The sequence below is a fragment of the Halichoerus grypus genome, chromosome 3 (assembly GCF_964656455.1).
Source record: "Halichoerus grypus chromosome 3, mHalGry1.hap1.1, whole genome shotgun sequence".
NCBI classification, from domain to species: Eukaryota; Metazoa; Chordata; class Mammalia; order Carnivora; family Phocidae; genus Halichoerus; species Halichoerus grypus.
Window position 1 is genome coordinate 41,678,449 of NC_135714.1, and position 26,710 is coordinate 41,705,158.

A 26,710-nucleotide genomic window follows, 5' to 3' on the forward strand; every position below is an offset into this window, starting at 1 on the left:
ACTGCAGAGATAAAAGAGTTAAAAAACAATCAGAAATGAAAAATGCAATAACTCAGATTCAAAACAGACTGGATGTAATGACAACAAGGATGCAAGAAGCACAGGAACAAATCAAGGATATAGAAGATAGAATTATGGAAAATAATGAAGCTGAAAAAAGAGAAAGAATTACAGAACACGAGATAGACTTAGGGAACTCAATGATTCCATCAAATGTAATAACATTCGTATCATAGGAGTCTCAGAAGAAGAAGAGGAAAATTTGAGGAAATATACAGCTGAAAACCTCCCTAATTGGGGGAAGGAAACTGACATCCAGATCCAGGAGACACAGAGAACACCGATCAAAATCAACAAAAGCAGGCCAACACCAAGACATATTGCAATGAAATTTGCAAAATATGGTGATAAAGAAAAAATTCTAAAAGCAGCAAGACAAAAGAAGTCCCTAATTTACAAGGGAAGACCCATAAGACTAGCTGAAGATCTCTCCACAGAAACTTAGCAAGCCAGAAGAGAGTGGCATGATATATTCAATGTGCTGGATGGAAAATGTGCAGCCAAGAATACTTTATCCAGCAAGGTTGTCATTCAGAATAGGAGAGATAAATAATTTCCCAAACAAAAACTATAGGAGTTCATGACCACTAAACCACCCCTGCAAGAAATATTAAAGGGTACTCTTTGAGTAGGAAAGAAGACCAAAAGCAACAAAGACTAAAAGGAACAGAGAAAATCTCCAGAAACCATGACAAAACACATAATAAAATGGCACTAAATACATATCTATCAATAATTACTCTGAATGTAAATGGACTAAACACTCCAATCAAAAGACATAGCGTGTCAGAATGGATACAAAAAATAAGACCCATCTTTATGCTGCCTATAAGAGACCATTTTAGACCTGATGACACGTGCATATTGAGAGTGAGAGGATAGAGAAACATTTATCAGGCAAATGGATGTCAAAAGAAAGCCAAGGTAGCAATACTTACATCAGACAAACTAGATTTTAAACTAACGACTGTAACAAGAGACGAAAAAGCAGATTATATCATAATAAAGGGCATTATCCAACAAGAATATCTAACAATTGTAATATTTACACTCCCACCATGGGAACACCCAAATACATAAAATAATTAATAACAAATATAAAGAAACTCATTGATACATAATAATAGTAGGGGACTTTAACATCCCACTTACAGCAATGGACAGATCATCGAAGCAGAAGATCAACAAGGAAACAATGGCTTTGAATGACACACTGGACCAGGTGGAATTAACAGATTTATACAGAACATTTCATCCTAAAGCAGCAGAATACACATTCTTTTCAAGTGCACATGGGACATTCTCTAGAAGAGATCATATACTGGGTTAGGCCTCAACAAGTACAAAAAGATTGAGATCATACCATATATACTTTCTGATCACAATGCTATGAAACGTAAAGTCCACCACCAAAAAAAAAAGAAAATTAGGAGACCACAAATTCATGGAGGTTAAACAATATGCTACTAAAGAATGAATGGGTCAACCAAGAAATCAAGGAAGAAATTAAAACACACATAGAAAGATAAGAAAATGAAAACATGACAGACCAAAACCTTGGGATGCAGCAAAAGCGGTCCTAATAGGAAAGTACATAGCAATACAAGCCTACCTTAAGAAACGAGAAAAATCTCAAACAACCTAATCTTACACCTAAGGGAGCTAGAAAAAGAACAACAAACAAAGCCTAAAGCCAGCAGAAGAAGGGAAATAATAAAGATGATACAGAAACTAAAAAAACAATAGAACAGATCCATGAAATCAGGAGCTGGTTTATTTTTTGAAAAAAATAATAAAATTGATAAACGCTTCCCCAGATTTATCAAAAAGAAGAGAGAAAGGACCCAAACAAATAAAATCACAAATGAGAGATGAGAAATAACAACCAACACCATAATAATACAAACAATTATAAGTAAATATTATGAAAAACTATATATACCAACAAATTGGACAACCTGGAAGAAATGGATAAATTCCTAGAAACATAAACTACCAAAACTAACACAGGAAGAAATAGAAAACTTGAATGGACCAATAACCAGCAGAGAAATTGAATCAGTAATCAAAAATCTCCCAACAAACAGAAGTCCAAGATCAGAAGTCTTCACAGATGAACTCTACCAAACATTTAAAGGAAAGTTAACACCTATTCTTCTCAAACTGTTCCAAAAAAATAGAAATGAAAGCTTCCAAGCTCATTCTATGAGGCCAGCATTACCCTGATTGCAAAACCAGACAAAGACTCCACTAAAAAGACAATTACAGGCCAATATCCTTGATGAACATGCATGCAGAAACTCAATAGAATACTAACAAATCGAATCCAACAATACACTGAAAAAAATCATTCACCACAATCAAATGGTGATTTATTCCTGGGCCACAAGAGTGGTTCAGTATTCACAAATCAATCAATGTGGTAAGCCACATTAATAAAAGAAAGGATAAGAACCACATGATCTTTTCAATAGATGCAGAAAAAGCACTTGACGAAATACAACATCCATTCATGATAAAAGCCGTCAAAAAAGTAGGGATAGAGGGAACATACCTCAACATAATAAAGGCCATATATGAAAAATCCACAGCTAATATCATCCTCAATGGGGAAAAACTGAGAGCTTTTCCTCTATGGTCAGGAACAAGTTAGGAATGCCCACTCTCAACACTGTTATTTAACATAGTACTGGAAGTCCTAGCCTCACCAATCAGGCAACAAAAAGGAAATAAAAGGCATCCAAATCGGCAAAGAAGAAGTCAAACTTCCACTATTTGCAGATGACAAAATACTCCAAATAGAAAATCCAAAACAGTCCACCAAAAAATTGTTAGAATTGATACATGAATTCAACAAAGTCACAGGATACAAAATCAGCATAGAGAAATCTGTCGCATTTCTAGACACCAGTAATTAAGAAGCAACCTAGCCAAAGAGATAAAAGATCTGTATTCTGAAAAGTATAAAACACTAATGAAAGAACTTGAAGATGACACAAAGAAATGGAAAAACTTTCCATGCTCATGGATTGAAAGAACAAATATTGTTAAAATGTCTATACTACCCAAAGCAATCTACACATTTATTTATTTTATTTTATTTTATTGCAAAAAGGTGGTTTTATTAAAGCATGGGGATAGGACCCATGGGCAGAAAGAGCTGCTACAATCTACACATTCAATGCCATCCCTATCAAAACACCACCAGCATTTTTCACAGAGCTAGAACAAATAATCCTAAAATTCGTGTGGAACCAGAAAAGACCCTGAATAGCCCAAGGAATCTTGAAAAAAAAAAAAAAAAAAAAAAAAAGCTGGGGGCATTATAATTCCATACCTCAAGTTATATTACAAAGCTATAGTGATCAAGACAACAGGGTACTGGCTCAAAAACAGACACATAGATCAATGGAACAGAATAGAGAGCCCAGAAATGGACCCACAACTATATGGTCAAATAATCTTCAACAAAGCAGGAAAGAATATCCAATGGAAAAAAGACAGTCTCTTCAACAAGTGGTGTTAGGAAAATTGGACAGCCACATGCAGAAGAATGAAAGTGGACCACTTTCTTACACCATACACAAAAATAAATTCAAAGTGGATTAAAGACCTAAATTTGAGAAAGGAAACCATTAAAATCCTAGAGAATACCACACAGGCAGCAACCTCTTTGACATCCACCATATTAAATTCTTACTAGATATGTCTCCTGAGACAAGGGAAACAAAAACATAAATGAACTATTGGAACTTCATCAAGATCAAACTTCTGCATAGTGAAGGAAACAATCGACAAAACTAAAAGGAAAAAAAAAAAAAAAAAAAGGCAACGTACCGAATGGGAGAAGATATTTGCAAATGACATATCTGATAAAGGGTTAGTATACAAAATATATAAAGAACTTTTAAAATTCAACACCCAAAAAACAAAGAATCCAGTTTAAAAATGGGTGAAAGACATGAATAGATATTTTTCCAAAAAAGACATACAGTTGGGTAACAGACACATGAAAAGATGCTCAACATCACTCATCATCATGGAAATACAAATCAAAATCACATGAGATATCACCTCACACTTGTCAGAATGGCTAAAATCAGCAACACAAGAAACAAGTGTTGGTGAGGATGTAGAGAAAGGAGAAGCCTCTTGCACTGTTGGTGGGAATGCAAACTGGTGCAGCCACTCTGAAAAATAGTATGGAGGTTCCTAAAAAAGTTAAAAATAGAATTACCCTACGACCCAGCAATTGCACTACTAGGTATTTACCCAAAGGACACAAAAATACTAATTCAAAGGAACACATGCACTCTGATGTTTATAGCAGCATTATCAACAATAGCCAAATTATGGTAGGAGCCCAAATGTCCATTGAATGATGTATAGATAATGAAGATGTGTGTGTGTGTGTGTGTGTGTGTGTGTGTGTGTGTGTGTCTCACACACAATGGAATATTACTCAACTATCAAAAAGAGTGAAATCTCACCATTTGCAACGTGTGGATTGAGCTAGAGAGTATTATGCTAAGCGAAGTAAGTCAGTCAAAGAAAGACAAATACCATATGATTTCACTCATATGTGGAATTTAAGAAACAAAACAAATTAACATAGGGGTAAGAAAGAGAGAGAAACAAACCAAGAAACAGACTTTTAACTATAGAGAACAAACTCAGGGCTGCTGGAGGGGAGGTTGGAGGATGGTTTAAATAGGTGATGGATAGTAAGGAGAGCAGTTATTGTGATGAGCTCTGGGTGGTTTATGTAAGTGATGAATCACTAAATTCTACACCTGAAACTAACATTATGCTGTATGTTAACAAATTGGAATTTATTTTTTTAAGATTTGATTTATTTATTTGTCGGGGGGGGAGAGAGAGAGAGAGAGAGAGCACAAGCAGGGGGAGTGGCAAGCAGAGGGAGAAGCAGGCTCCCCACAGAGCAGGGAGCCCAATGCGGGGCTCAATCCCAGGACACCAGGATCATGACCTGAGCCGAAGGCAGACGCTTAAACTGACTGAGCCACCCAGGTGTCCCAACTAACTGGAATTTAAATAAAAACTTGAAAAGAAAAAAAACTGTATCTTTGAATTATTTATACTATTATATATAATACGATAAGCTATGTAGAAATATAGAGAGGAAAATACAGTACTTTGGTTACTTGTAAAAAAAAAAAAAGAGAGAGAATATGCAGATGGAACGTAAGTACAGGAAAAGATGTTCAACATCATTAGCCATTAGGGGAAAGCAAATTAACATCACAAGTTATCTCTGAACAACTAGTCCTTTCCTTAGGATGGAATGTTCTAGACCCAGATATCCACAAGCTTATAATTTACTTCCCTGAAGTCTCTGTTTGAAAGACATCTCAGAAAGACCTTTTCTATCCCCTCCACACACCTACTAACCACCCCAAATCCTTAGTCACTCTTGATTCCCTTACCTTGCTTTATTTGCTTCATAGCACTTATCCCTGGCTGACACTATATATCCACTTGTTTATCCATTTGTTGTCTCCCCCATTAGAAAAAATTCCATAATGGCAGAGATCTTGCCTTCATCAAGTGCCTGTCACACAGTAGTCAATTAATAAATATTGTGAATAAATTACAACACACATTTACATGCTTGGAGGGTTCCATGATGAACTTCCTGAATTTTCCCCCAAATGAGCTTCCTGGATTTCAGACATCTCCTGCCTTGGACCCCGAAAATGCCTTCTTTATTGCTAAAACCATCTCATTCTTCTTATTTTCTTCTTCCTAGAAGAAGGGCAACTACCCCTACCCTGTTGATCCCAGCCACCCTACCACCCATCACTATCCCAGTGTGACCTGGTTATTAGAAGGCAGAAATAAAAGAAAAGAAAGGGGTCCTCAGGCAAGAATACCAGCCGGCAACAGAGAGGAGAGAAGCTGTAGCCAGAAGTGTGGGAAAGTCCTGCCATGCTACTGAATACACTCTAGTCTACATAACCTAAGATTTAGAAGCACCCTAATAAAGGTTGGTTAACTCAGAAGTTAGATGTTTGGACTTGTTGACTTTTGCTTGGCAGTAAACATCAACCTAATCAGGAATTTGTCATTCAAATGTAATGAGTCTTTCCATTCCTCCTTCTTGGTTTTAGCTGACTTCAGAGAATTCTTAGCTTTTTCTAAAGGAGCCACAGTTTCCATTTAAATTATGGATCCCAAAGCCACAATGACCCAGAGTTCAGTGTTCTCACAACACAGAGACCACAAGCCACTTTAAATTTTTCAATATGAAAAAGATTCTGGGGATTGCCTGCACATTTTTTAAATAACAGATACCATGACAGAGCTGCAATATGTAAGCAATTATAGAAAAAGAATTTCTACCTTCAAACCTTTTTTTAAATACACATTAAAAAAGAATTCCAAAAAAATATATAAAATATATAAAAATATAACTATTAAACATAATTCTTTATCAAGAAATATAACTTAAATGTCTCTGGCATATTAAATTATTTAACTATTTCTTAGAAGATACATTTATCCCTTCATCTTCAGAAAAGAACCCTACTTTATTTCACTCCCACCATCCACAAATTATTCATTAATTCTTTTTTCTAAATCTGTAATGGAGACCAGATGATCTTTAGAAGTCCCAAAAAAAGTTAAATATAGCAAGCTGTATGCTAAGAGGTAGGCCTTCCTCCTATTCCATTTGCAATGTTACTTGAACAGTTTCTTGTGTTTTTTTTTTTGGGGGGGGGGTTGTTTCTTTGTTTCTAAAGTAGTATCCATGCCCAATGTGGGGCTTGAATTCACGACACTGAGATCAAGAGTCGGATGCTCTACCAACTGAGCCAGCCAGGCATCCCGAATAGTTTTTTTAAATATCAGTTTAGTTTATTTTTTGGTATCATATCAGGAGGAGATGCCCATAGTCTGTATCAGTGCCAAGGTCATTCCCAACACTGCTATGTGATAACACACCCTCTTGGGTGCTGGCTCTTCACCTCAAGCTCAACATTAAATACACTTTACATAATGTTCACATACAAGTTCAGTCATTCTATCTGTAGGTAAATTTAAAATCAGACTAGTACCTCTGGCTCTGCTCTAAGAAAAATTACCTTTATTCCCTCTGAAAATGTTGTCTCTAATAGTAATATTTAATTGGTACTTGGAAACTAAGGAAAGAGGAGAAAAATGTATGGCTATTAAGAGGTGATTTAACAATCTTTGACTTAAAGGGTCCAGTTAGTGACTTTGATATACATCAATTATCAGGTTACTCGACATTGTGAAATTCAACAACAAATTGGCTCATCATTGTTTAGGTTGAAACCACTGTGGCATTTGTCTCTTTTCCATAAGATCTACCCCATTTATTTCATTGTTGTATAGTCTAGGAAAAAAAACCCCACCTCCAAAATAAAAACTAACAAGAAAACTGGACTTCAATATTGCTTTTTATAAACTAGAATACCCACTATTTCTGAATTATGATTTATTTATACATTCATTCAAGTAAGCATGTATCAGAGTCATGATATAGCGGAAAAGAAATTTGCCCTGGAATTAAAAAATAATTTTGTTAAATGACCCAATTCAATCACTTAGGGAAAGTTTGGCTAAGGGCAAGTTACTTAAGTACATTTTAAAATACTTCGCATAATGCCTAACAAAATTCAGGCACTCATTGTTACCTTCCTTCCTTCTCACTGACCTAGACAATGAGGTAAATTTGGAGTAAAGTACAAAGAAGAAACTTAAAGGAAGAAGTAAGATAGATTAGATAGATATCAATCAACAATACTAGACAGTGGCTTAAGTGCTAAAGTGAAGTAGATAAGGCTTTTCATGGATTGACATAATCATTTTTAAACTTGGTCTCAATCTATTATTAAGACTTATTCAAGCATTTATTCATTGTTTTATTCAATTTAATAACACCTCTTAAGAGTTCCAGGCACAGGGTGCCTGGGTGGCTCAGATGGTTAAGCGTCTGCCTTCGGCTCAGGTCATGATCCCAGGATCCTGGGATCGAGTCCCGCATTGGGCTCCCTGCTCCTTGGGGAGCCTGCTTCTCCCTCTGTCTCTGCCTCTCTCTGTCTCTCATGAATAAATGAATAAAATCTTTAAAAAAAAAAAAAAAGTTCCAGGCACAGTTACTACCTTCAAGGAATTTACAGTCTACTAGGGGAGACAGAACATGAAACAAATAATTACAGTGCAGGGTTTGGGCATTTTTTTAAAGATTTTATTTATTTATTTGATAGAGAGAGCACAAGCAGGGGGAGCAGCAGGCAGAGGGAGAGGGAGAAGCAGACTCCCTGCTGAGCAGGGAGCCCAATGCAGGGCTCCATCTCAGGACCCTGGGATCATGACCTGAGCCAAAGGCAGACACTTAACCAACTGAGCCACCCAGGCGCCCCAGGTTTTGGCATTTTAATAAGAAGTTTTAAAGTTTTAAAGGAAAGGATGGTTCACTGAAGAGGGAAGACAATGTAGAGGGAGAAAAGCATTGCAGAGATTCCAAACTAAGAGACAGCTACTCTCCTTTCCAGGAGCACAGAATCCCATCTTAAGTTAGCTTAAGAAGGAAACAGTGATTTTATTTAAATCTAATCTCTATTTATTTTTAATAGGAAATACATTCACAGGATTGGAAATTCAAAGCACACAAACTGGTATACAGAGTAGAACATGTCCCTCCTTCCTCCGTCTTTATTCTTCTCAGTGTACCCCCAACTGCAGCATCCCTCCACAGAGGAAGCCAATATCACCAGTTCCTTATACATTTTTTCAGATATATATATGTAAAATATATATATGGATATTTCCAGTGTATCAAAAGCAAATGTGTGTATTTCACCCTTTTGTACAAACAGGCATGTTATACCCCACTTTTTTCATTTAAAATATGTCATCAAGCTCACTGCTTATCAGTATATAAACAACTTCATTCTTCATTCTATTTCAATAGATATTTGAAATTTCATCACATTAGTGTAACACAATTTACTGAACTGACACTGCAGTTATTTCCATTTGCAATTACAAATTAGTGATGAATGAATATATCATTCTACATGTGTGCAGAACACATCCATGAAAGAAGTCCCACAAGTAGAATCACCTGGCCAATTTTGCTCTGTTTTGCTAACATAATGAGAGCATTTCATATATTCAATAATTAGAATCTAGACATCTGCAAACTAATCTCTCCTATGCTCGGGTTTGGCTTCACCCTCTCTTAATTCAGCAGCCTCATTCCATACACGGATCCTGCCCTTATCACTCAACAAATATCCCTTGAGTGCCAGGTATTGTTCTAGGCACTGGGGACATCACAGTGAATAAAACAGACAAATCTCCCTCCTCTGAGGGAACTTTCTAGCAGAAAGTTTTCTCTATTGCCCCCTAGGAAAGGAAGACACAAAAATACAACAACATAGAGGCGCCTGGGTGGCTCAGTAAGTTAAGCAATCTGCCTTCGGCTCAGGTCACGATCTCAGGGTCCTGGGATTTGAGCCCCGCATCAGGCTCCCTGCTCAGCCCCCTGCTCAGCCCCCTCCTTCCCACCCATGCTCTCTCTCACTATCTCTGTCTCTCTCAAAAAATAAATAAAACATTAAAAAAAAATACAATATAAATAAGTATATTAGAGAGTGCTAAGGAGAAAAACAATAAAACAGGGGAATGAAATAGGAAGGGCTAGAAGTGCTAAGATGGAAGAAAGACCTGAAGGCATATGGGGAACTTTGGGAGAAGTGGGCACGTGGGTGCTGGGTTCAGCCAGAGAGAGGGGCAGCAAGCCAGATGTAGCAAATGCAGCTGGGGCATCAGGCGTAGGGCACTTGAGGAACTGAAAGAGTAATAGATTAGAGAGAGTGGAGCTGGAGCAGAGAATAGAAACCCATTTCAACAGAAGGAACACATAAGAACAGAAAAGATTCCGCTTCCTTCTTGAACACAAGATTCCACGTAATCCAGGGACCAATGGACAAGAACTGGAAAGCCAAGTTATAATTCATTTAAAGTTATCAATTTCTCATTTGCATTGGCAGTAACTTTAATTGCTAAGATTATGCACAGCCTTTTATAAAAATTATATTAGCAGTAAATTTTGATTATCAAGGATTATATCATAGTTAGAGACTTGCTTTCTAAAGATTATCCCATTGCAGGCACATTGCTTATTGCCAAGCACCCATCTGTTTTCATTTTAGTACTAATTTTTTTATCCTCATACTCCTTTCCCTGAGAAGTTTTGGGGGGTGGTGTAGGAGGTAGTAGTGGTTGTTATTATCTTGATGGAAGTACAGTTTATACTACAAAAGCTGTAATTCATTTCAATTCCCCTTTTACAGAGAAATTGATTGGCACAATTCTCTCAGTATTCCAAGCAATTGTAAAGAAACTACCTAATTTTTCTCTTTATTGCTTTAAACCTTTATTTGTTTGTCACCTTCTCACCACCTATCTCTCTACCTTTTGCAATCTGACTCCTATTCCTCCTATGTCACCAAACCTGCTCTCATGAAAGTTTTCTTTATTCAGATCCTTCTAGAACTCATCACTGCCTTTGACATTTATGACCACGCCCTCATACTTGGATGGCTCTCAAAACTCATATTCTATGACAATACTCATTCACAGTCAAAGGAGAGGAAAAGGCACCCAATGAAAATAAAGACTGGAGGGTTAATATATATTACATATATATTACATACATATATTATATACATATATATATGAAACATTTTTATTTTAAAAACCAAGAGCCTTAGAAGTCATTCAGGCCAACGCCTTCATTTTATAGATGAAATAATGAGGTACAGAAAATATATCAGTTAGGATGCCTTTGGTTGCAAGTTACAGAAAACAGAGGCTCGATTTGGCTTAAACAATAGGGACTATGCTCTCTATGGGGTCCAGGCACATTATGCCATCACTGCTCTCCTCTGTGGCACCTGTGGCTGTCCCACCTTCCACATGTCAGCTTCAACTTCAGGTTGTAAGCAGAATCCCGCAGCACTTTCAGGACTTAATCAGAGTCCTGGGAGTTGGGGGAGGAGGGGGAGGAAGAGGGAAAAGCACGTCTCTTTCTTGAGTCTCTTTTCAGAAGCAAAGAAACCTGATCAAGAAGCCCTAAGAAGACCTTCTCTCTTGTCACCTCCCCATTTTTAAAGCCATCACTGACAAGAGAAATGGGATTCTAAGGCTTGTTTCATTCAAGCCTTGGACTAAGCTTGGGGTAGAATGAGTGCTGGAGAGTCCAAGTTAAATAAATTGGTCATAATCAAAATATAACTTGTAGATCTAAGAGATTCTTTACATTTGTCCTACTACACTTGTCAGAATTTGCTTGGTCCCTGCTCATTAGTGCTGGATTCAACTCTTCTCTCTCCTTGCAAACTTCTCTGGGGTGCTCACTTGGTTTTTTTGTAATTATCTTAGGCCTCTCAGGAGGCAGCATAGAATAACGGTAAGCACTGACTTTAGAGCTAAACTACTGGGGTTCAAGTACAGGCCCCACCACTTCTAACTGTGTGTGCCACTTTAGGCATGTCATTCAATCTCCTTTCTCATCTATAAAAGGGAATGGTAATAGAACCACTTCACAGAGAGGTTGTGAGAATTAAAAAAGTCACTAAATATAAAGTGATCGGAACGCCTATTACACAGTAAGTCCTATACAAGTATGTGCTATTATTACTAAAAGGCATCCACTGCTTCTGCCTGCCCAGCAGCCCTTCCTCCTTCTTTTGATAAATGTTTCCATTTTCCTTTGAAGAACTACCCCTCCACCAGGCCATACAATCATGGCGCAATTCTTAACCAGTATGAACTGCTCTCAATCCCCACTGGGCAGAGGGTGGATGGAGGACAAGGCCCAAGTGAGGCCAATCTCACATTTTCCCTTAGAATCTGAAGCTTAAACAGAGTGACCATGACCAAAAACAGTTAAAATTCAGTCTCTCTGATGTCAAGGCCTTGAAGAGGCTTTTCCTAAATTCTAGACCCCTGGAACTGTGTTGTCCTTTCCAAAATCTGATTAAGAGTTCTTCCTTTAAAAAAAAAAAAAAGAGAGAGAGAGAGAGTTCTTCTTTTGATTGTGTTAGCTATCCAGTCCCTTTAATAAACTCCTATTTTTGCTGAAATTAGACAAAATATTGATTTGTGTTGCCAGTGTAACTGCTATGTTGAATGAATAGTACTCTCGAAATTAAATCATCAAGTAACTTCATTTTTGTCTGTCTCTTTAAATCTATTCATGAGCCTAGCTCCTCTCTGGCCCCTGCATAGACAGCACAGAAGTTAAGACCGTAGCTCTGAAGTCAAACTCTGGGCTCAAATTCTAGCTCTACCTCCTGCTACCTATGTCACTTAAGGTCTCTTTGTCTCAGTTTCCTTACTGGTAAAATGGGGGAATAACAACACCTACCTCATTAGGTTATCATAAAACTTAAACGACTTCCCAAATGTAAAATGCCCGGAAACGTGCTTGGCACCTGGTAAGTCCTGAAAAACATTACTGCTGATGGCACTGGGGGTCCAGTGAGGTGGTCTTTCTTCCTCATACCCCATCCTATCAGGCCCTGATCATTCTTGTTTCCATACCTATGCTCACGTTAGCCCTTCTCTTTTTCTAAATTCTTCAAGACATAATTAAGTCAAGCATCACCACTTCCACAAGGCCCACATTGATCTACAAAGGCCATGTGGACCTGATACTTTGTAGAATTTATAATCTGTAACAGACACCTGAGTCTTGAGTCCATGTAATTTCTATTGTGTTTTACTTGAACCCGTGTGTAAAAAGGACTACCCCAATAAGAAAAGTAGTCGCTGAAGGCAAAAATGATACTTTTTATTATTTTATGTCCTTCATACTACTTAGTCCAGAGAAGGCTCATAGTAAGTCCTTGATAAGTAACTTTTGAATGGCCCTCTGAACAGCTACAAATATCTCCAATTACAATTACTTCCGGGTTTGTATAGCTGCAAGCTCAAGGCCTATGTTTTAGTATATGTGCTACCAAAGTGAGCACATGACCTATGTTTTTACTGTGTGTATAAGTATACAAAAAAGAAAGGGTGCAGAACTCTCCATTTTCATCCCACACTGGCCCATACACCCCGGGCATGCAATAAATGTTATGAACTACCTAAAAAAAAAAAAAAAGAAAGCTGAAAAACTCAAGAGATGAAAACTAATTCCAGATATTTTAGGAAATTCCAAATATATCTGTTACTATTAAGATTTGAAACTATAATGGAAAAGATCCTGTTTTCCAAACAGATACTCAGATACTTTTTCACCTAATACCTTTTTTTTTCCTCAAAAGAATTACTGATGAAGGACAAAGTAGAGGAGATAACTACTGCTAGCTTTTTATTGTCATGGTTCTGGAGAAATGTTTTTCTATTTTTGAAACTCTGCATAACATGAAGTATACCATCTTCTTTTTCTGACTTCTCTAAGCATGTCAAAAGTATATACAGAAATAAAAACTTCTCTCATTGATGTCCCAGAGCATATTGTTTACATTCAGAAAGATGGCACTGGTTCATAGCTTTGTGGGCGATTATTTAGTCATGTGAAAAAGCCCACTGGGAAAAAGAAATTGAGTAAGCCTGGATTCCATGTGAAACCATCTGTGGAATGGAGATGTATAAATTGACCCACTTAACCGATCCTCAGAACAAACTTATATTACATCTAAATGACATCTCTATAAATGACACTTCCATACTTTTTGGCTTATTGTTGTTTAATGGGTATCATTATTTCAAAGTTAGGGGGGAAAATGCTTTTTTCTAAATGTTATCCACTGTGAATTTTTCAACCAGGCCAACTCTTCATTGCTTCCTTCCTACAGAAATAGTTGGCCTCAGAGAAAAAGAAAAGAGGGAGAAGGATGAGAGAAGAAAAAGAACCTGTATATCTTACTTGGATTGTGCAAGACAGCCTGGTGCAACCATACTCTGATTTTTCTCCTCATTCTGGAGTGCCGTAAGCTCCACCATGTTAACCATCACGTCGTTGGTGTGGCCTGGAAGCTGGGGAAGCACTGAAATGATCTTCTCTACCAAGTTGTCTCCATGATGTCCAACTGCTCCTGTTTAAGCAGACAAGATAATATAAACTCAAAAAATGGGAGGAAAAAAAATCTGGATTAATGTTTTATAATGGCCCTTCTATCAAGAGTAATATATATATTTTGTTTCTGTCATATAAATCAATAACACAAGCCTAGCATTTTGCCCTCTGTAATAACACTAATCAAGCTCACAATTACCTAGTCAACCTATGCCTTGTGCATTGACTTAATGCTCTATGAGGGCAGATGCTGTGTCTGCTCTAGTTACTACTATATTCCTAGCACCTAGCACAGTGCCTATATATGGTAGGTATCAATAAAAATTTAATATATAAATAAATAATCAGCATATAGTCAGCCAGGAAAATAGTGTCATTGGAAGACACTATTGTAAGATTTTACGGCCAAACTTTATTTTACTGATGAAGTCATTAAGACCCAGAAGGGCTTAGAGACCTGACCCAAGAATAGCAAATCTCCCCTCTGCTAGAACCTTATCTTCAAAATGGCAACTGTTTATCTAGTTCACCCTGAACCCAGCATGTCTAGAAGGCAACTTGGCAGCTAGCAGACTCTCACTAAATATTTGTTAGATTATGGGAAAACTAAATGAATGAATGATAACAGCTTGTAATGATAGAAACATTTACAGAGTACTTTCTGTGTACCAGGCACTGTTTTAGGTACTTCACATGTATTAACTCTTTTAATAACAAATGACTTAGAACCTCAAACTGAAATTCAAGATTAATGACACAGTGTAATATGTTTTCCATGAAACCAAGTTATCTTTCCAAAAGCCGTCATTGCTTAGAAGACCTCCTTCCCACAATGGGTGGGACTTGGCACATCTTGTTTTGATCCCACCACTCTAAATCAATCAACCTTTTGTTTCCTGATGTCTCTCTGTCTCTAGCTGTTGTTTTCGCCATGTCACATAATTGGACAGAACTAAGTACAAAACACCAAATCAGGACTCCAAGGAATCCTTGTCACCGCCACCACCATCTTCATCACAATAGCTAACATTTATTGAAAGCTTGTGATGAAGCAGGTATTATGTTTCATATTGCACATTTATTATCCACTTAATTCTTACAACAACCCTAATAGATGGGTATTATTATGCTCACTTGGAATAGAAGATTCAGTTTAAGTAACTTGCTCAGGATTGCATAACTTTGTAAATTACAGAGCAAGAATTCAAACTCAAAAGGCAGAAACTGCCAAAACCACACTATTAACAACAACAACATAAATCAGGCCCATTAGAGTGACTTAAGACAGAGCCAACAGGGCCACCTGGGTGGCTCAGTCAGTTAAGTGTCTGCTGTCAGCTCAGGTCATGATCTCAGGGTCCTGAGATGGAGTCCCACATCAGGCTCCCTGCTCAGTGGGGAGTCTGCTTCTCTCTCCGCCCCCTCCCCCGCGTGTGCTCATTCTCTCTCACAAAAATAAATAAAATATTTAAAAATTAATTAATTAATTATAAAAAAAAAAGACAGAGCCAACATGAATGCATCTAAGATGACTTCTATTACAAAGCTGTAATCATCAAGACAGTATGGTACTGGCACAAAAACAGACACATAGATCAATGGAACAGAATAGAGAGCCCAGAAATGGACCCTCAACTCTATGGTCAAGTAATCTTCAATAAAGCAGGAAAGAATGTCCAATGGAAAAAAGACAGTCTCTTCAACAAATAGTGTTGGGAATACTGGACAGCCACATGCAGAAGAATGAAACTGAACCATTTCCTTACACCACACACAAAAATAGACTCAAAATGGTTGAAAGACCTAAATGTGACACAGGAGTCCATCAAAATCCTAAAGGAGAACACAGGCAGCAACCTCTTCAACCTCAGCCGCGGCAACTTCTTCCTAGAAACATCGCCAAAGGCAAGGGAAGCAAGGGCAAAAATGAACTATTGGGACTTCATCAAGATAAAAAGCTTTTGCACAGCAAAAGAAACAGTCAACAAAACCAAAAGACAACCAACAGAATGGGAGAAGATATTTACAAATGACATATCAGATAAAGGGCTAGTATCCAAAATCTATAAAGAACTTATCAAACTCAACACCCAAAGAACAAATGATCCAATCAAGAAATGGGCAAAAGACATGAACAGACATTTTTCCAAAGAAGACATCCAAATGGCCAACAGACGCATGAAAAAGTGCTCAACATCGCTCGGCATCAGGGAAATCCAAATCAAAACCTCAGTGAGATATCACCTCACACCAGTCAGAATGGCTAAAATTAACAAGTCAGGAAACGACAGATGTTGGCGGGGATGCGGAGAAAGGGGAACCCTCCTACACTGTTGGTGGGAATGCAAGCTGGTGCAGCCACTCTGGAAAACAGTATGGAGGTTCCTCAAAAAGTTGAAAATAGAGCTACCATACGATCCAGCAATTGCACTACTGGGTATTTACCCCAAAGATACAAATGTAGTGATACGAAGGGGTACATGCACCCCAATGTTTATAGCAGCAATGTCCACAATAGCCAAACTATGGAAAGAGCCAAGATGTCCATCGACAGAAGAATGGATAAAGAAGATGGGGTATATATATACAATGAAATATTATGCAGCCATCAAAAGGAATGAAATCTTGCCTTTTGCAACGATGTGGATGGAACTGGAGGGTATTATGCTGAGTGAAATAAGTCAATCAGAGAAAGACGTATCATATGATCTCACTGATATGAGGAATTTTTAATCTCAGGAAACAAACAGGGTTGCTGGAGTGGTGGGGGATGGGAGGGACAGGGTGGCTGGGTGATAGACATTGGGGAGGGTATGTGCTATGGTAAGCGCTGTGAATTGTGTAAGACTGATGAATCACAGACCTGCACCTCTGAAACAAATAATACATTATATGTTTAAAAAAAAAAAAAAAAGATAGTAGGAAGGAAGAAATGAAGGGGGGGAAATTGGTGGGGGAGATGAACCACGAGAGACTATGGACTCTGAGAAACAAACTGAGGGTTCTAGAGGGGAAGGGGTGGGGGGATGGACTAGCCTGGTGATGGGTATTAAAGAGGGCACATACTGAATGGAGCACTGGGTGTTATACGCAAACAATGAATCATGGAACACTACATCAAAAATTAACGATGTAAGATATGGTGATTAACATAACATAATAAAATAAAAAAAAAAGATGACTTCTAATGGTAAAGATGAAAGAGTTCTTGTACCACTAGTAGAATATTCATTTATTAGGCCTGGAAGGAACCACATCTTATTTCTGCTGTGTATGGTTTATGGTTGTCTCTTCAGCACTCAGACTTGTAAGCTACTCTTTAAATACTTGCTGAATGAAAGCCTAGTGACTGTAAGTGTCCTGAGACCCAAATGGGGGTCACAAGTCCCTAAGGGAATTATATCTTTAGGCCTGGAATGGAGATACTGGGATTACCTCATAGCATCATGAATTTCTCTCTCCACCAGTTCCTTCATCACTCACTAAAAATTTTCATAAATATCCACTCATCACTAAAATAATGTTTCTTTGAACTTGGTGCGCAAATTCTGAAACCCTTCTTAGTTTTCGACTGCTATTTTTTGACACATGGTACATACAAGTGGTCTATAAATGTTACCATTCTTCCCTAACTTCTTTAGCCCCTACAGTCTGGCTGCTTCTCACTCCTCCCCCTATGCCAAAATCAGGGGTCCTTCTTATGTTCCAGTTCATTAAACTCTCTGCAAATTATTGAATAATCCAGTCCTCCTGAAACTCTCCCAATATGAGAAGTCAAAACATAGCATACTTATTTTTTCTTATGGTTTAAACCTGATAATTATTTCTATAGAACCAAAGTATCATTCATATGCTTAAAATATTATGTACTAATATCCTAAATGTTCAAAGGTAGGGAAAAAATTTTTTTTCCAATTATGGTATATTTATTGAAGCAGTTCTCAAATTGTGATTTTCATTTTCTTCTAATTATTTATAGCCTCTAAACACCCTATGATGAACATACATTCCTATTGTAATAAGAATAAAAAATACGTCATACACACACAAAATATCCCAACATTTTAACAAGGGTTTTCTGTGGATAGTAGGATATTTTGGTTGATATAAACTCTACACAAACTCCATTTTCTCCCAATATTTTCTAGAAGAAGTACATGACACTTGCCTAATTAGAAAAATAATTAACATTCCATCAGGAACTGTTTCTAATATTATATCAGAGAATTAACAAAATGCCAAATTTATATGAACACAATTATTCAACTTCTTAGATTTAGTCTAAAGGATATGTATATCTAACATGTTTGCTAATGACAGATAAAGCAGGTATGGGCTTTCAAACTAAGTGTCCTGCTCTTCTGAATACAGTTTCTCCCATCTCTGGCTTTAGAGGGTTCAATATTCATTTTTTAAATTTAATTAGCACCATTTATAGGACTCAAACATAGACTAAGAATTTGTGGTCTCTCAATGTCACAATAACTTCAGATATTTTTATGAAATGAATAAAATGATGAAATTTGTATCACATTTAAATTTCCAGGGGGTTAATTTTTCCTTTATTACAGAAATTTTAAAATATTATTTGAGAAGTTTAAGAGTAGAAGTTAGCCAGAACTGTTATTTTGGCCAACAGCAATGTGATCTAGTACAGTCAGAGAATGGTTTATTTCCCAATGCTTTCTTTTCCAAGGGGGGTGTAGGAAAAAGAAATTGGAGACGTGGGTCCTAGTGGTCCCATCCTCCACTAGTTCCTTGTGTGATCTGAGATAACTTCCATAAATGTGGTGCTATTTTACCAAGTTAAAAACTCAGAGTTGGTCCAAATGACACCTAAATATCTTTGAACCTCAAGATTTGAAATCCTGTTTTTTTTTTAATTAATTTTTTTTAAAGATTTTATGTAGTTATTTGACAGAGAGAGAGATAGCGAGAGCAGGAACACAAGCAGGGGGAATGGGAGAGGGACAAGCAGGCTTCCTGCCGAGCAGGGAGCCTGATGTGGGGCTCAATCCCAGGACCCTGAGATCATGACCTGAGCTGAAGGCAGATGCTTAATGACTAAGCCACCCAGGCGCCCCAAGATCTGAAATCCTAAGTCAATTGCTTCAAGAGCTAAACTTGTTAACAGTATGAGAAAAGTACCAATCCTGCAATACTTTGTGGATCATATGTGAAAGTATATGCTAGTATCATTATCATAAGGCAGATAACATCTTCCCTTGCCTCTACTCACATAGCATAAGTGAGAAGCAAGAATTTAGGAGCCCTCATTAATACTGTATGTTAACTATACTGAAATTAAAATAAATATACATATATATATGAAAAAAAAGGATATGGGTTAGGATGGCAGAGCAGTAGGGGACCCTATGATTGCCTCATCCCTTGAACATAGCTAGATAAATATCAAATCATTCCAAACACCCAAGAAATAGATTGGAATGCTGAGAGAACAAACTGCAGAACTAGAGGGAGAATAGAAGCCACAACGTAGAAGGTAGGAGCTGCAGAAATGTGATTCTGGGGAGAAAAGAATCACGCGTGCTGTGGAAGGGAGGGAGCCTTGATCTCAGAGAGAGAGAGAGAGAAATAGAAAGCATTGTGCAAGGGATTGCACAAAAGAAATATTTCCCCAAAACCATTGACTGGGAAAACTAGAGCAGCTGATTATTGCAAGTTTTTAACAAGCAGTGGAGCTCAAAGTCTGAAGTTTTAGAAGTCCGTGCCACTGCCAGGTGGATTCTGGGGGGCATCACAGTGCTCCTGTGGGGAAGGAGGGCGGAGGCCCAGGAGCAGACAGTGTGGTTTGAAGATCCCCTGGGTTGCACCGGGAGATACGGTTCCCCTTCTTGGAGTGCATTTGGGAGAGGTGACATGGCTTTTCAGGGGACAAAAGAGCTGACAGGTGTCAACATGCTGCCCTATTCATTAGCATAGGAACAGAAACACCTACTGAAGGCAGCAAAACTTGGTGCCAACTTTTTGCTGCACTTTATCATAAACTCTGAGCCCCTGTGCGATCATGTGAATGCTTTTTCGGGACAAACTGGCACCAGCTGCAGCACAGCAAGACCCTCCCGCAGAGGATCAGCGCGGGTCCACACCACAGTGGGTCTCTAAAATTTGGAGTTTTGAAACCCAGCCACGTGCCTGAGCTAAAACACAGGAGTACTGCACTGACTAGCAGAGAGACAGCTCAGACACAAGCAGGGTGAAGTCAGGGATCTGACAGGAGCCAGGGACACAAGAGTGGAGATTGTTTGCTCTTCTGTGAGGGCGTCCTGAACAGTGGTGGGCATGAACTCCCTGCTCTGGGGATGAAAGAGCTGTGCATCTCCATTTTCCTCCCCACCCACCAGCACTGACAGACCTCATGAGCAACACAGTGCCCCTGGTGGAGGCTGGAGCCACTCACACCAAGCCCCGCCCCCCTGTGCTCTGCAGGGGCATCTTTACTAGAGCAAGTCAGCTTGAGAACCAGCACAGGACGCCCTTCTCCAGAAGGCCAGCACAAACCCCTTGCATGCAACAAGTCCACTGATCATAGAGTACTGCAAAGCTTCAGTTCTAGTGGAAATAGGACTAGGCTTATTTTAACAAGCGGACCAAAGCACACCTAGTTAAAATGCCACACACTGGACAAGGTCCAAACACTGCCCAATGTAGGCAAGGAGAAACCCTGTGGAGGACTTATCTAAGGGAAAGAGCAGACAAAATACAACAGCAGAGTGCACATTTGAAACACTTCCCAAAGCACCAGGCCCTGGGCAGTATGGGACCTCCTCTTAATATAGCCATTACTCTCAGCAGCAGGAACTATAACAGGCTTTCCTAACACACACACACACAAAACAGTGACCTAGAAAAAATGGTAAGATGGAGAAATTCACCCCTAAAAAAAAGAACAAGAAGAGGTCATGGCCAGGGATCTAATCAAAACAGATATAATATGCCTGAACCAGATTTTAAAACAACAATCATAAGTATGCTAGCTGGCCTTGAGAAACCATAGAAGACACACTAGAAAATACCCTAGAGACAAAAGAAATAAAAACTAGTCAGGCCAAAATAAAAAATGCTATAACCAAGATGCAAAACTGACTAGATATAATGACAACAAGGATGAATGAAGCAGATGAATGAATCAGTGATACAGAAGATAAAATTATGGACTATAATGAAGCTGACAAGAAGAGGGAAAGAAAAAGTGTTGGATCATGAATGTAGACTTTGGGAACTCAGTGACTCCATAAAGCATAATAACATTCATATCATAAGAGTCCCAGAAGGAGAAAAGAGGGAAAAGGGGCAGAAGGGTAATTTGAGCAAATTATAGCTGAAAACTTCCCTAATCTGCAAAAGGAAAGACATCAAAGTCCAAGAGGCACAGAGTACTCCCATAAAAATCAACAACAGCCAGCCAAAACCAAGACCTATTGTATTAAAATTTACAAAATACACAGACAAGGAAAGAATCCTGAAAGCAGCAAGGGAAAAATGAGATTATGAAGCAGGATCACAGCAGATCTCTCCACAGAAACTTGGCAGGCCAGAAGAGAGTGACATGATATATTCAATGTGCTGAATGGGAAAAGATGTGCAGCCAAGACTACTCTATCCAGCAAGGCTGTCATTCAAAATAGAAGGAAAGATAAAGAGTTTCCTACACAAACAAAAACTAAAGGAGTTTGTAACCACTAAACCAGCCCTGCAAGAAATATTATTTCTTTGAGTGGCAAAGAAAAACCAAAAGCAACAAAGACTAGAAAAAGGAACAAAGGACATCACCGGAAACATAAACTTTACAGGTAACACAATGGCACTACATTCATATCTATCAGTAATCCCTCTGAATGTAAGTGGACTAAATGCTCCAATCAAAAGACATAGGGTATCAGAATGGATAAAAAAAAAAAATAAGACCCATCCATATGCTGCCTACAGGAGGCTCATTTTAGACCTAAAGACACCTGCAGATTGAAAGTTAGGAGATGGAGAGCCATCTCTCAGGCTAACAGACATCAAAAGAAAGTCAGAGTAGCTATATTTATATCAGACAAACTAGATTTTAAGCCAAAGACTGTTACAAGAGAGGAAAAAGGGCACTATATCATAATTAAGGGGTCTATCCAACAAGAACATCTAACAATTGTAAATATTTATGTCCCCAACTTGGGAGCACCCAAATATATAAATCAATAAATAACAAACAAAAAGAAACTCACTGGTAATAATACAATAATAGTAAGGGACTTTAACATCCCACTTACAGCAGTGGACAGATCATCTAAGCAGAAGATCAAAAAGGAAACATCTGGTCCAGTGCTCTGAATGACGCACTGGACCAGATGGACTTAACAGATATATACAGAACACTTCACCATAAAGCAGCAGAATACACATTCTTTTCAAGTCCACATGGAACATGATCCAGAATAGATCACAAATCAGGCCTCGACAAATACAAAAAGACTGAGATAATACCATGCATATTTTAGACCACAACAGTATGAAACTTGAAGTCAACCACACACACATACACAAAAATTTGGAAAGACCACAAATACATGGAGTTAAAGAACACCCTACTAAAGAATAAATGGGTTAACCAGGAAATTAAAGAAGAAATTTAAAAATACATGGAAGCAAATGAAAATGAAAACATGACAGCCCAAAAGTTTTGGGATGCAGCAAAGGCAGTCCTAAGAGGGAAGTATATAGCAATACAAGCCTACCTCAAGAAACAAGAATAGTCTCAAAGACACAACCTAACCTTACACCTAAAGGAGCTAGAAAAGGAACAACAAATAAAGGCTAAAACCAGCAGCAGAAGAGAAATAATAAAGATTAGAGCAGAAATAAATGATATAGAAACAAACAAAAAACAACAGTAGAACAGATGAAACTAAGAGATGATTCTTTGGAAGAATTAATAAAAATGGATGAAAGACCTCAATGTGAGACAGGAATCCATCAAAATCCTAGAGAAGAACATAGGCAGTAACCACTTTGACATCGGCCACAGCAACTTCTTTCAAGATACATCTCCAAAAGCTAGTGAAACAAAAGCAAAATGAACTTTTGGGACTTCATCAAGATAAAAAGCTTCTGCACAGCAAAGGAAACAGTCAACAAAACAAAGAGGCAACCTAAGAAGATGTGGTATATATATACAATGGAATATTATGCAGCCATCAAAAGGAATGAGATCTTGCCATTTGCAACAACGTGGATGGAACTGGAGGGTATTATGCTGAGCGAAATAAGTCAAACAGAGAAAGACATGTATCATATGACCTCACTGATATGAGGAATTCTTAATCTCAGGAAACAAACTGAGGGTTGCTGGAGTGGGGGGTGGGGTGGGAGGGATGGGGTGACTGGGTGATGGACACTGGGGAGGGTATGTGCTCTGGTAAGCGCTGTGAATTGTGCAAGACTGTTGAATCTCAGATCTGTACCTCTGAAACAAATAATGCAATATATGCTAAGAAAGAAAAAAAGAAGAAGAAGAATGTAGCAGGAGGGGAAGAAGGAAGGGGGGGAAATCGGAGGGGGAGAAGAACCATGAGAGACGATGGACTCTGAAAAACAAACTGAGGGTTCTAGAGGGGAGGGGGGTGGGAGGATGGGTTAGCCTGGTGATGGGTATTGAGGAGGGCACGTTCTGCATGGAGCACTGGGTGTTATGCACAAACAATGAATCATGGAACACTATATCTAAAATTAATGATGTAATGTATGGGGATTAACATAACAATAAAAAAATTAAAAAAAACAAAAAACAAAGAGGCAACCCACAGAATGGGAGAAGATATTTGCAAAGGACACTACAGAGAAAGGGCTGGTATCCAAGATCTATAATGAACTTCTCAAACTCAACACCCAAAAAACAAATAATCAAGTCAAAAAATGGGCAGAAGATATGAAAAGACACTTCTCTGAAGAAGACATACAAATGGCTAACAGACACATGAAAAGGTGTTCATCATCATTAGCCATCAGGGAAATTCAAATAAAAACCACATTGAGATACCACCTTACACCAGTTAGAATGGCAAAAATGGACAGGGGAAGAAACAACAAATGTTGGAGAGGTTGTGGAGAAAGGGGAACCCTCTTACACTCTTGATGGGAATGCAAGTTGGTACAGCCACTTTGGAAAACAGTGTGGACGTTACTCAAAAAATTAAAAATAGAGCTACCCTATGACCCAGCAATTGCACTACTGGGTATTTACCCCAAAGACACAGATGTAGTGAAAGGAAGGGCCATATGCATCCCAATGTTCATAGCAGTAATGTCCGCAATAGCCAAACCGTGGAAAGAGCCGAGATGCCCTTCAACAGATGAGTGGATAAAGAAGATGTGGTCCATATCTACAATGGAATATTACTTAGACATCAGAAAGGATGAATACCCAACTTTTACATCAACATGGATGGGACTGGAGGAGATTATGCTAAGTGAAATAAGTCAAGCAGAGAAAGTCAATTATCATATGGTTTCACTTATTCGTGGAACATAAAGAATAGCATGGAGGACATTAGGAGAAGAAAGGGAAAAATGAAGGGGAGGGAAATTGGAGGGAGAGATGAACCATGAGAGACTATGGACTCTGAGAAACAAACAGGGTTTTAGAGGGGAGGGCGGAGGGGGGATTGGTTAGCCCAGTGATGGGTATTAAGGAGGGTACGTACTGCATAGAGCACTGGGTGTTATATGAAAACAATGGATTGTGGATCACCACATCAAAAACTAATGATGTATTGTATGGTGACTAACATAACATAATAAAATTAAAAAAAAAAACTTCACATAAAAAAAATAAAATAAGAAATAAGTCAAACAGAGAAAGACATGTATCATATGACCTCACTGATATGAGGAATTCTTAATCTCAGGAAACAAACTGAGGGTTGCTGGAGTGGGGGGTGGGGTGGGAGGGATGGGGTGACTGGGTGATGGACACTGGGGAGGGTATGTGCTCTGGTAAGCGCTGTGAATTGTGCAAGACTGTTGAATCTCAGATCTGTACCTCTGAAACAAATAATGCAATATATGTTAAGAAAGAAAAAAAGAAGAAGAAGAATGTAGCAGGAGGGGAAGAATGAAGGGGGGGAAATCGGAGGGGAAGAAGAACCATGAGAGACGATGGACTCTGAAAAACAAACTGAGGGTTCTAGAGGGGAGAGGGGTGGGAGGATGGGTTAGCCTGGTGATGGGTATTGGGGAGGGCACGTTCTGCATGGAGCACTGGGTGTTATGCACAAACAATGAATCATGGAACACTATATCTAAAACTAATGATGTAATGTATGGGGATTAACATAACAATAAAAAAATTAAAAATAAATAAATAAATAAATAAAATAAAATAAAATTGATAAACTCCTAGCCAGACTTATCATAAAGAAAAGAGAAAGGACCCAAATAAATAAAATCATCAATGAAAGAGGAGAGATCACAACCAATACCACAGAAATACAAACAATTATAGGAGAATATTATGAAAAATTATATGCCAACAAATAATCTCAGCAATCTGGAAGAAATAGATAAATTCCTAGAAACATACAAACTGCCAAAACTGAAACAGGAAAAAATAAAAAATTCGAACAGACCCATACACAGCAAAGAATTGAATCAATCAAAAATCTCCCAACAAACAAAAGTCTAGGGCCAGATGGCGTCCCATGGGTATTCTATCAGACATTTAAAGAAGAGTTAATACCTATTCTTGTCAAACTATTTCAAAAAACAGAAATGGAAGGAAAACTTCCAAACTCATTCTATGAAGCCAGCATTACCTTGATTCCAAAACCAGACAACAACCCCATTAAACAGGACAATTACAGGCCAATATCCCTAATAAACATGGATATAAAAATTCTCAACAACATAGTAGCAAATCAAGTCCAACAGTACATTAAAAGAATTATTCACCATGATCAAGTGGGATTTATTCCTGGGCTGCAGGGGTGGTTCAATAACCACAAATCAATCAATGTGATACACCACATTAATAAAAGAAAGGATAAGAACCATATGATCCTCTCAATAGATGCAGGGAAAGCATTTGACAAAATACAGCATCCATTCTTGATAAAAACCCTCAACAAAATAGGGATAGAGGGAACATACCTCATCATCATAAAGGCCATACCTACAGCTAATATCATCCTCAATGGGGAAAACCTGAGAGCTTTTTCTCTTCAGTCAGGAACAAGACAGGGATGTCCATTCTCACCATTGTTACTTAACACAGTACTGGAAGTTCTAGCCTCACCAATCAGACAACAAAAAGAAATAAATGGCATCCAAATCAGCAAGGAAGAAGCGAAACTTCACTATTTGCAGATGACATGACACTGTATGTAGAAAAGCCAAAAGACTTCACCAAAAAATTGCTAAGCCTAATACATGAATTCAGCGAAGTTGCAGGATACAAAATCAATGTACAGAGACCTGCTGTGTTTCGATACACCAATAATGAAGCAGCAGAAAGAGAAATCAAGGAGTCAATCCCATTTACAATTCCACCAAAAACCATAAGAT

General features: G+C 38.2%; 1 protein-coding gene across 2 annotated transcripts in view; it reads right to left on the minus strand.

Moving 5' to 3' along the window:
* Positions 1-26,710, minus strand: part of SCFD2 (sec1 family domain containing 2) — a 433,063-nt gene that overhangs the window by 394,619 nt on the left and 11,734 nt on the right. For both annotated transcript variants that reach the window (XM_078068601.1, XM_036106903.2), the window contains exon 2: positions 13,997-14,165. In XM_078068601.1, the coding sequence (XP_077924727.1) occupies positions 13,997-14,165 (169 nt within the window). The remainder of the gene's footprint in view (positions 1-13,996; positions 14,166-26,710) is intronic.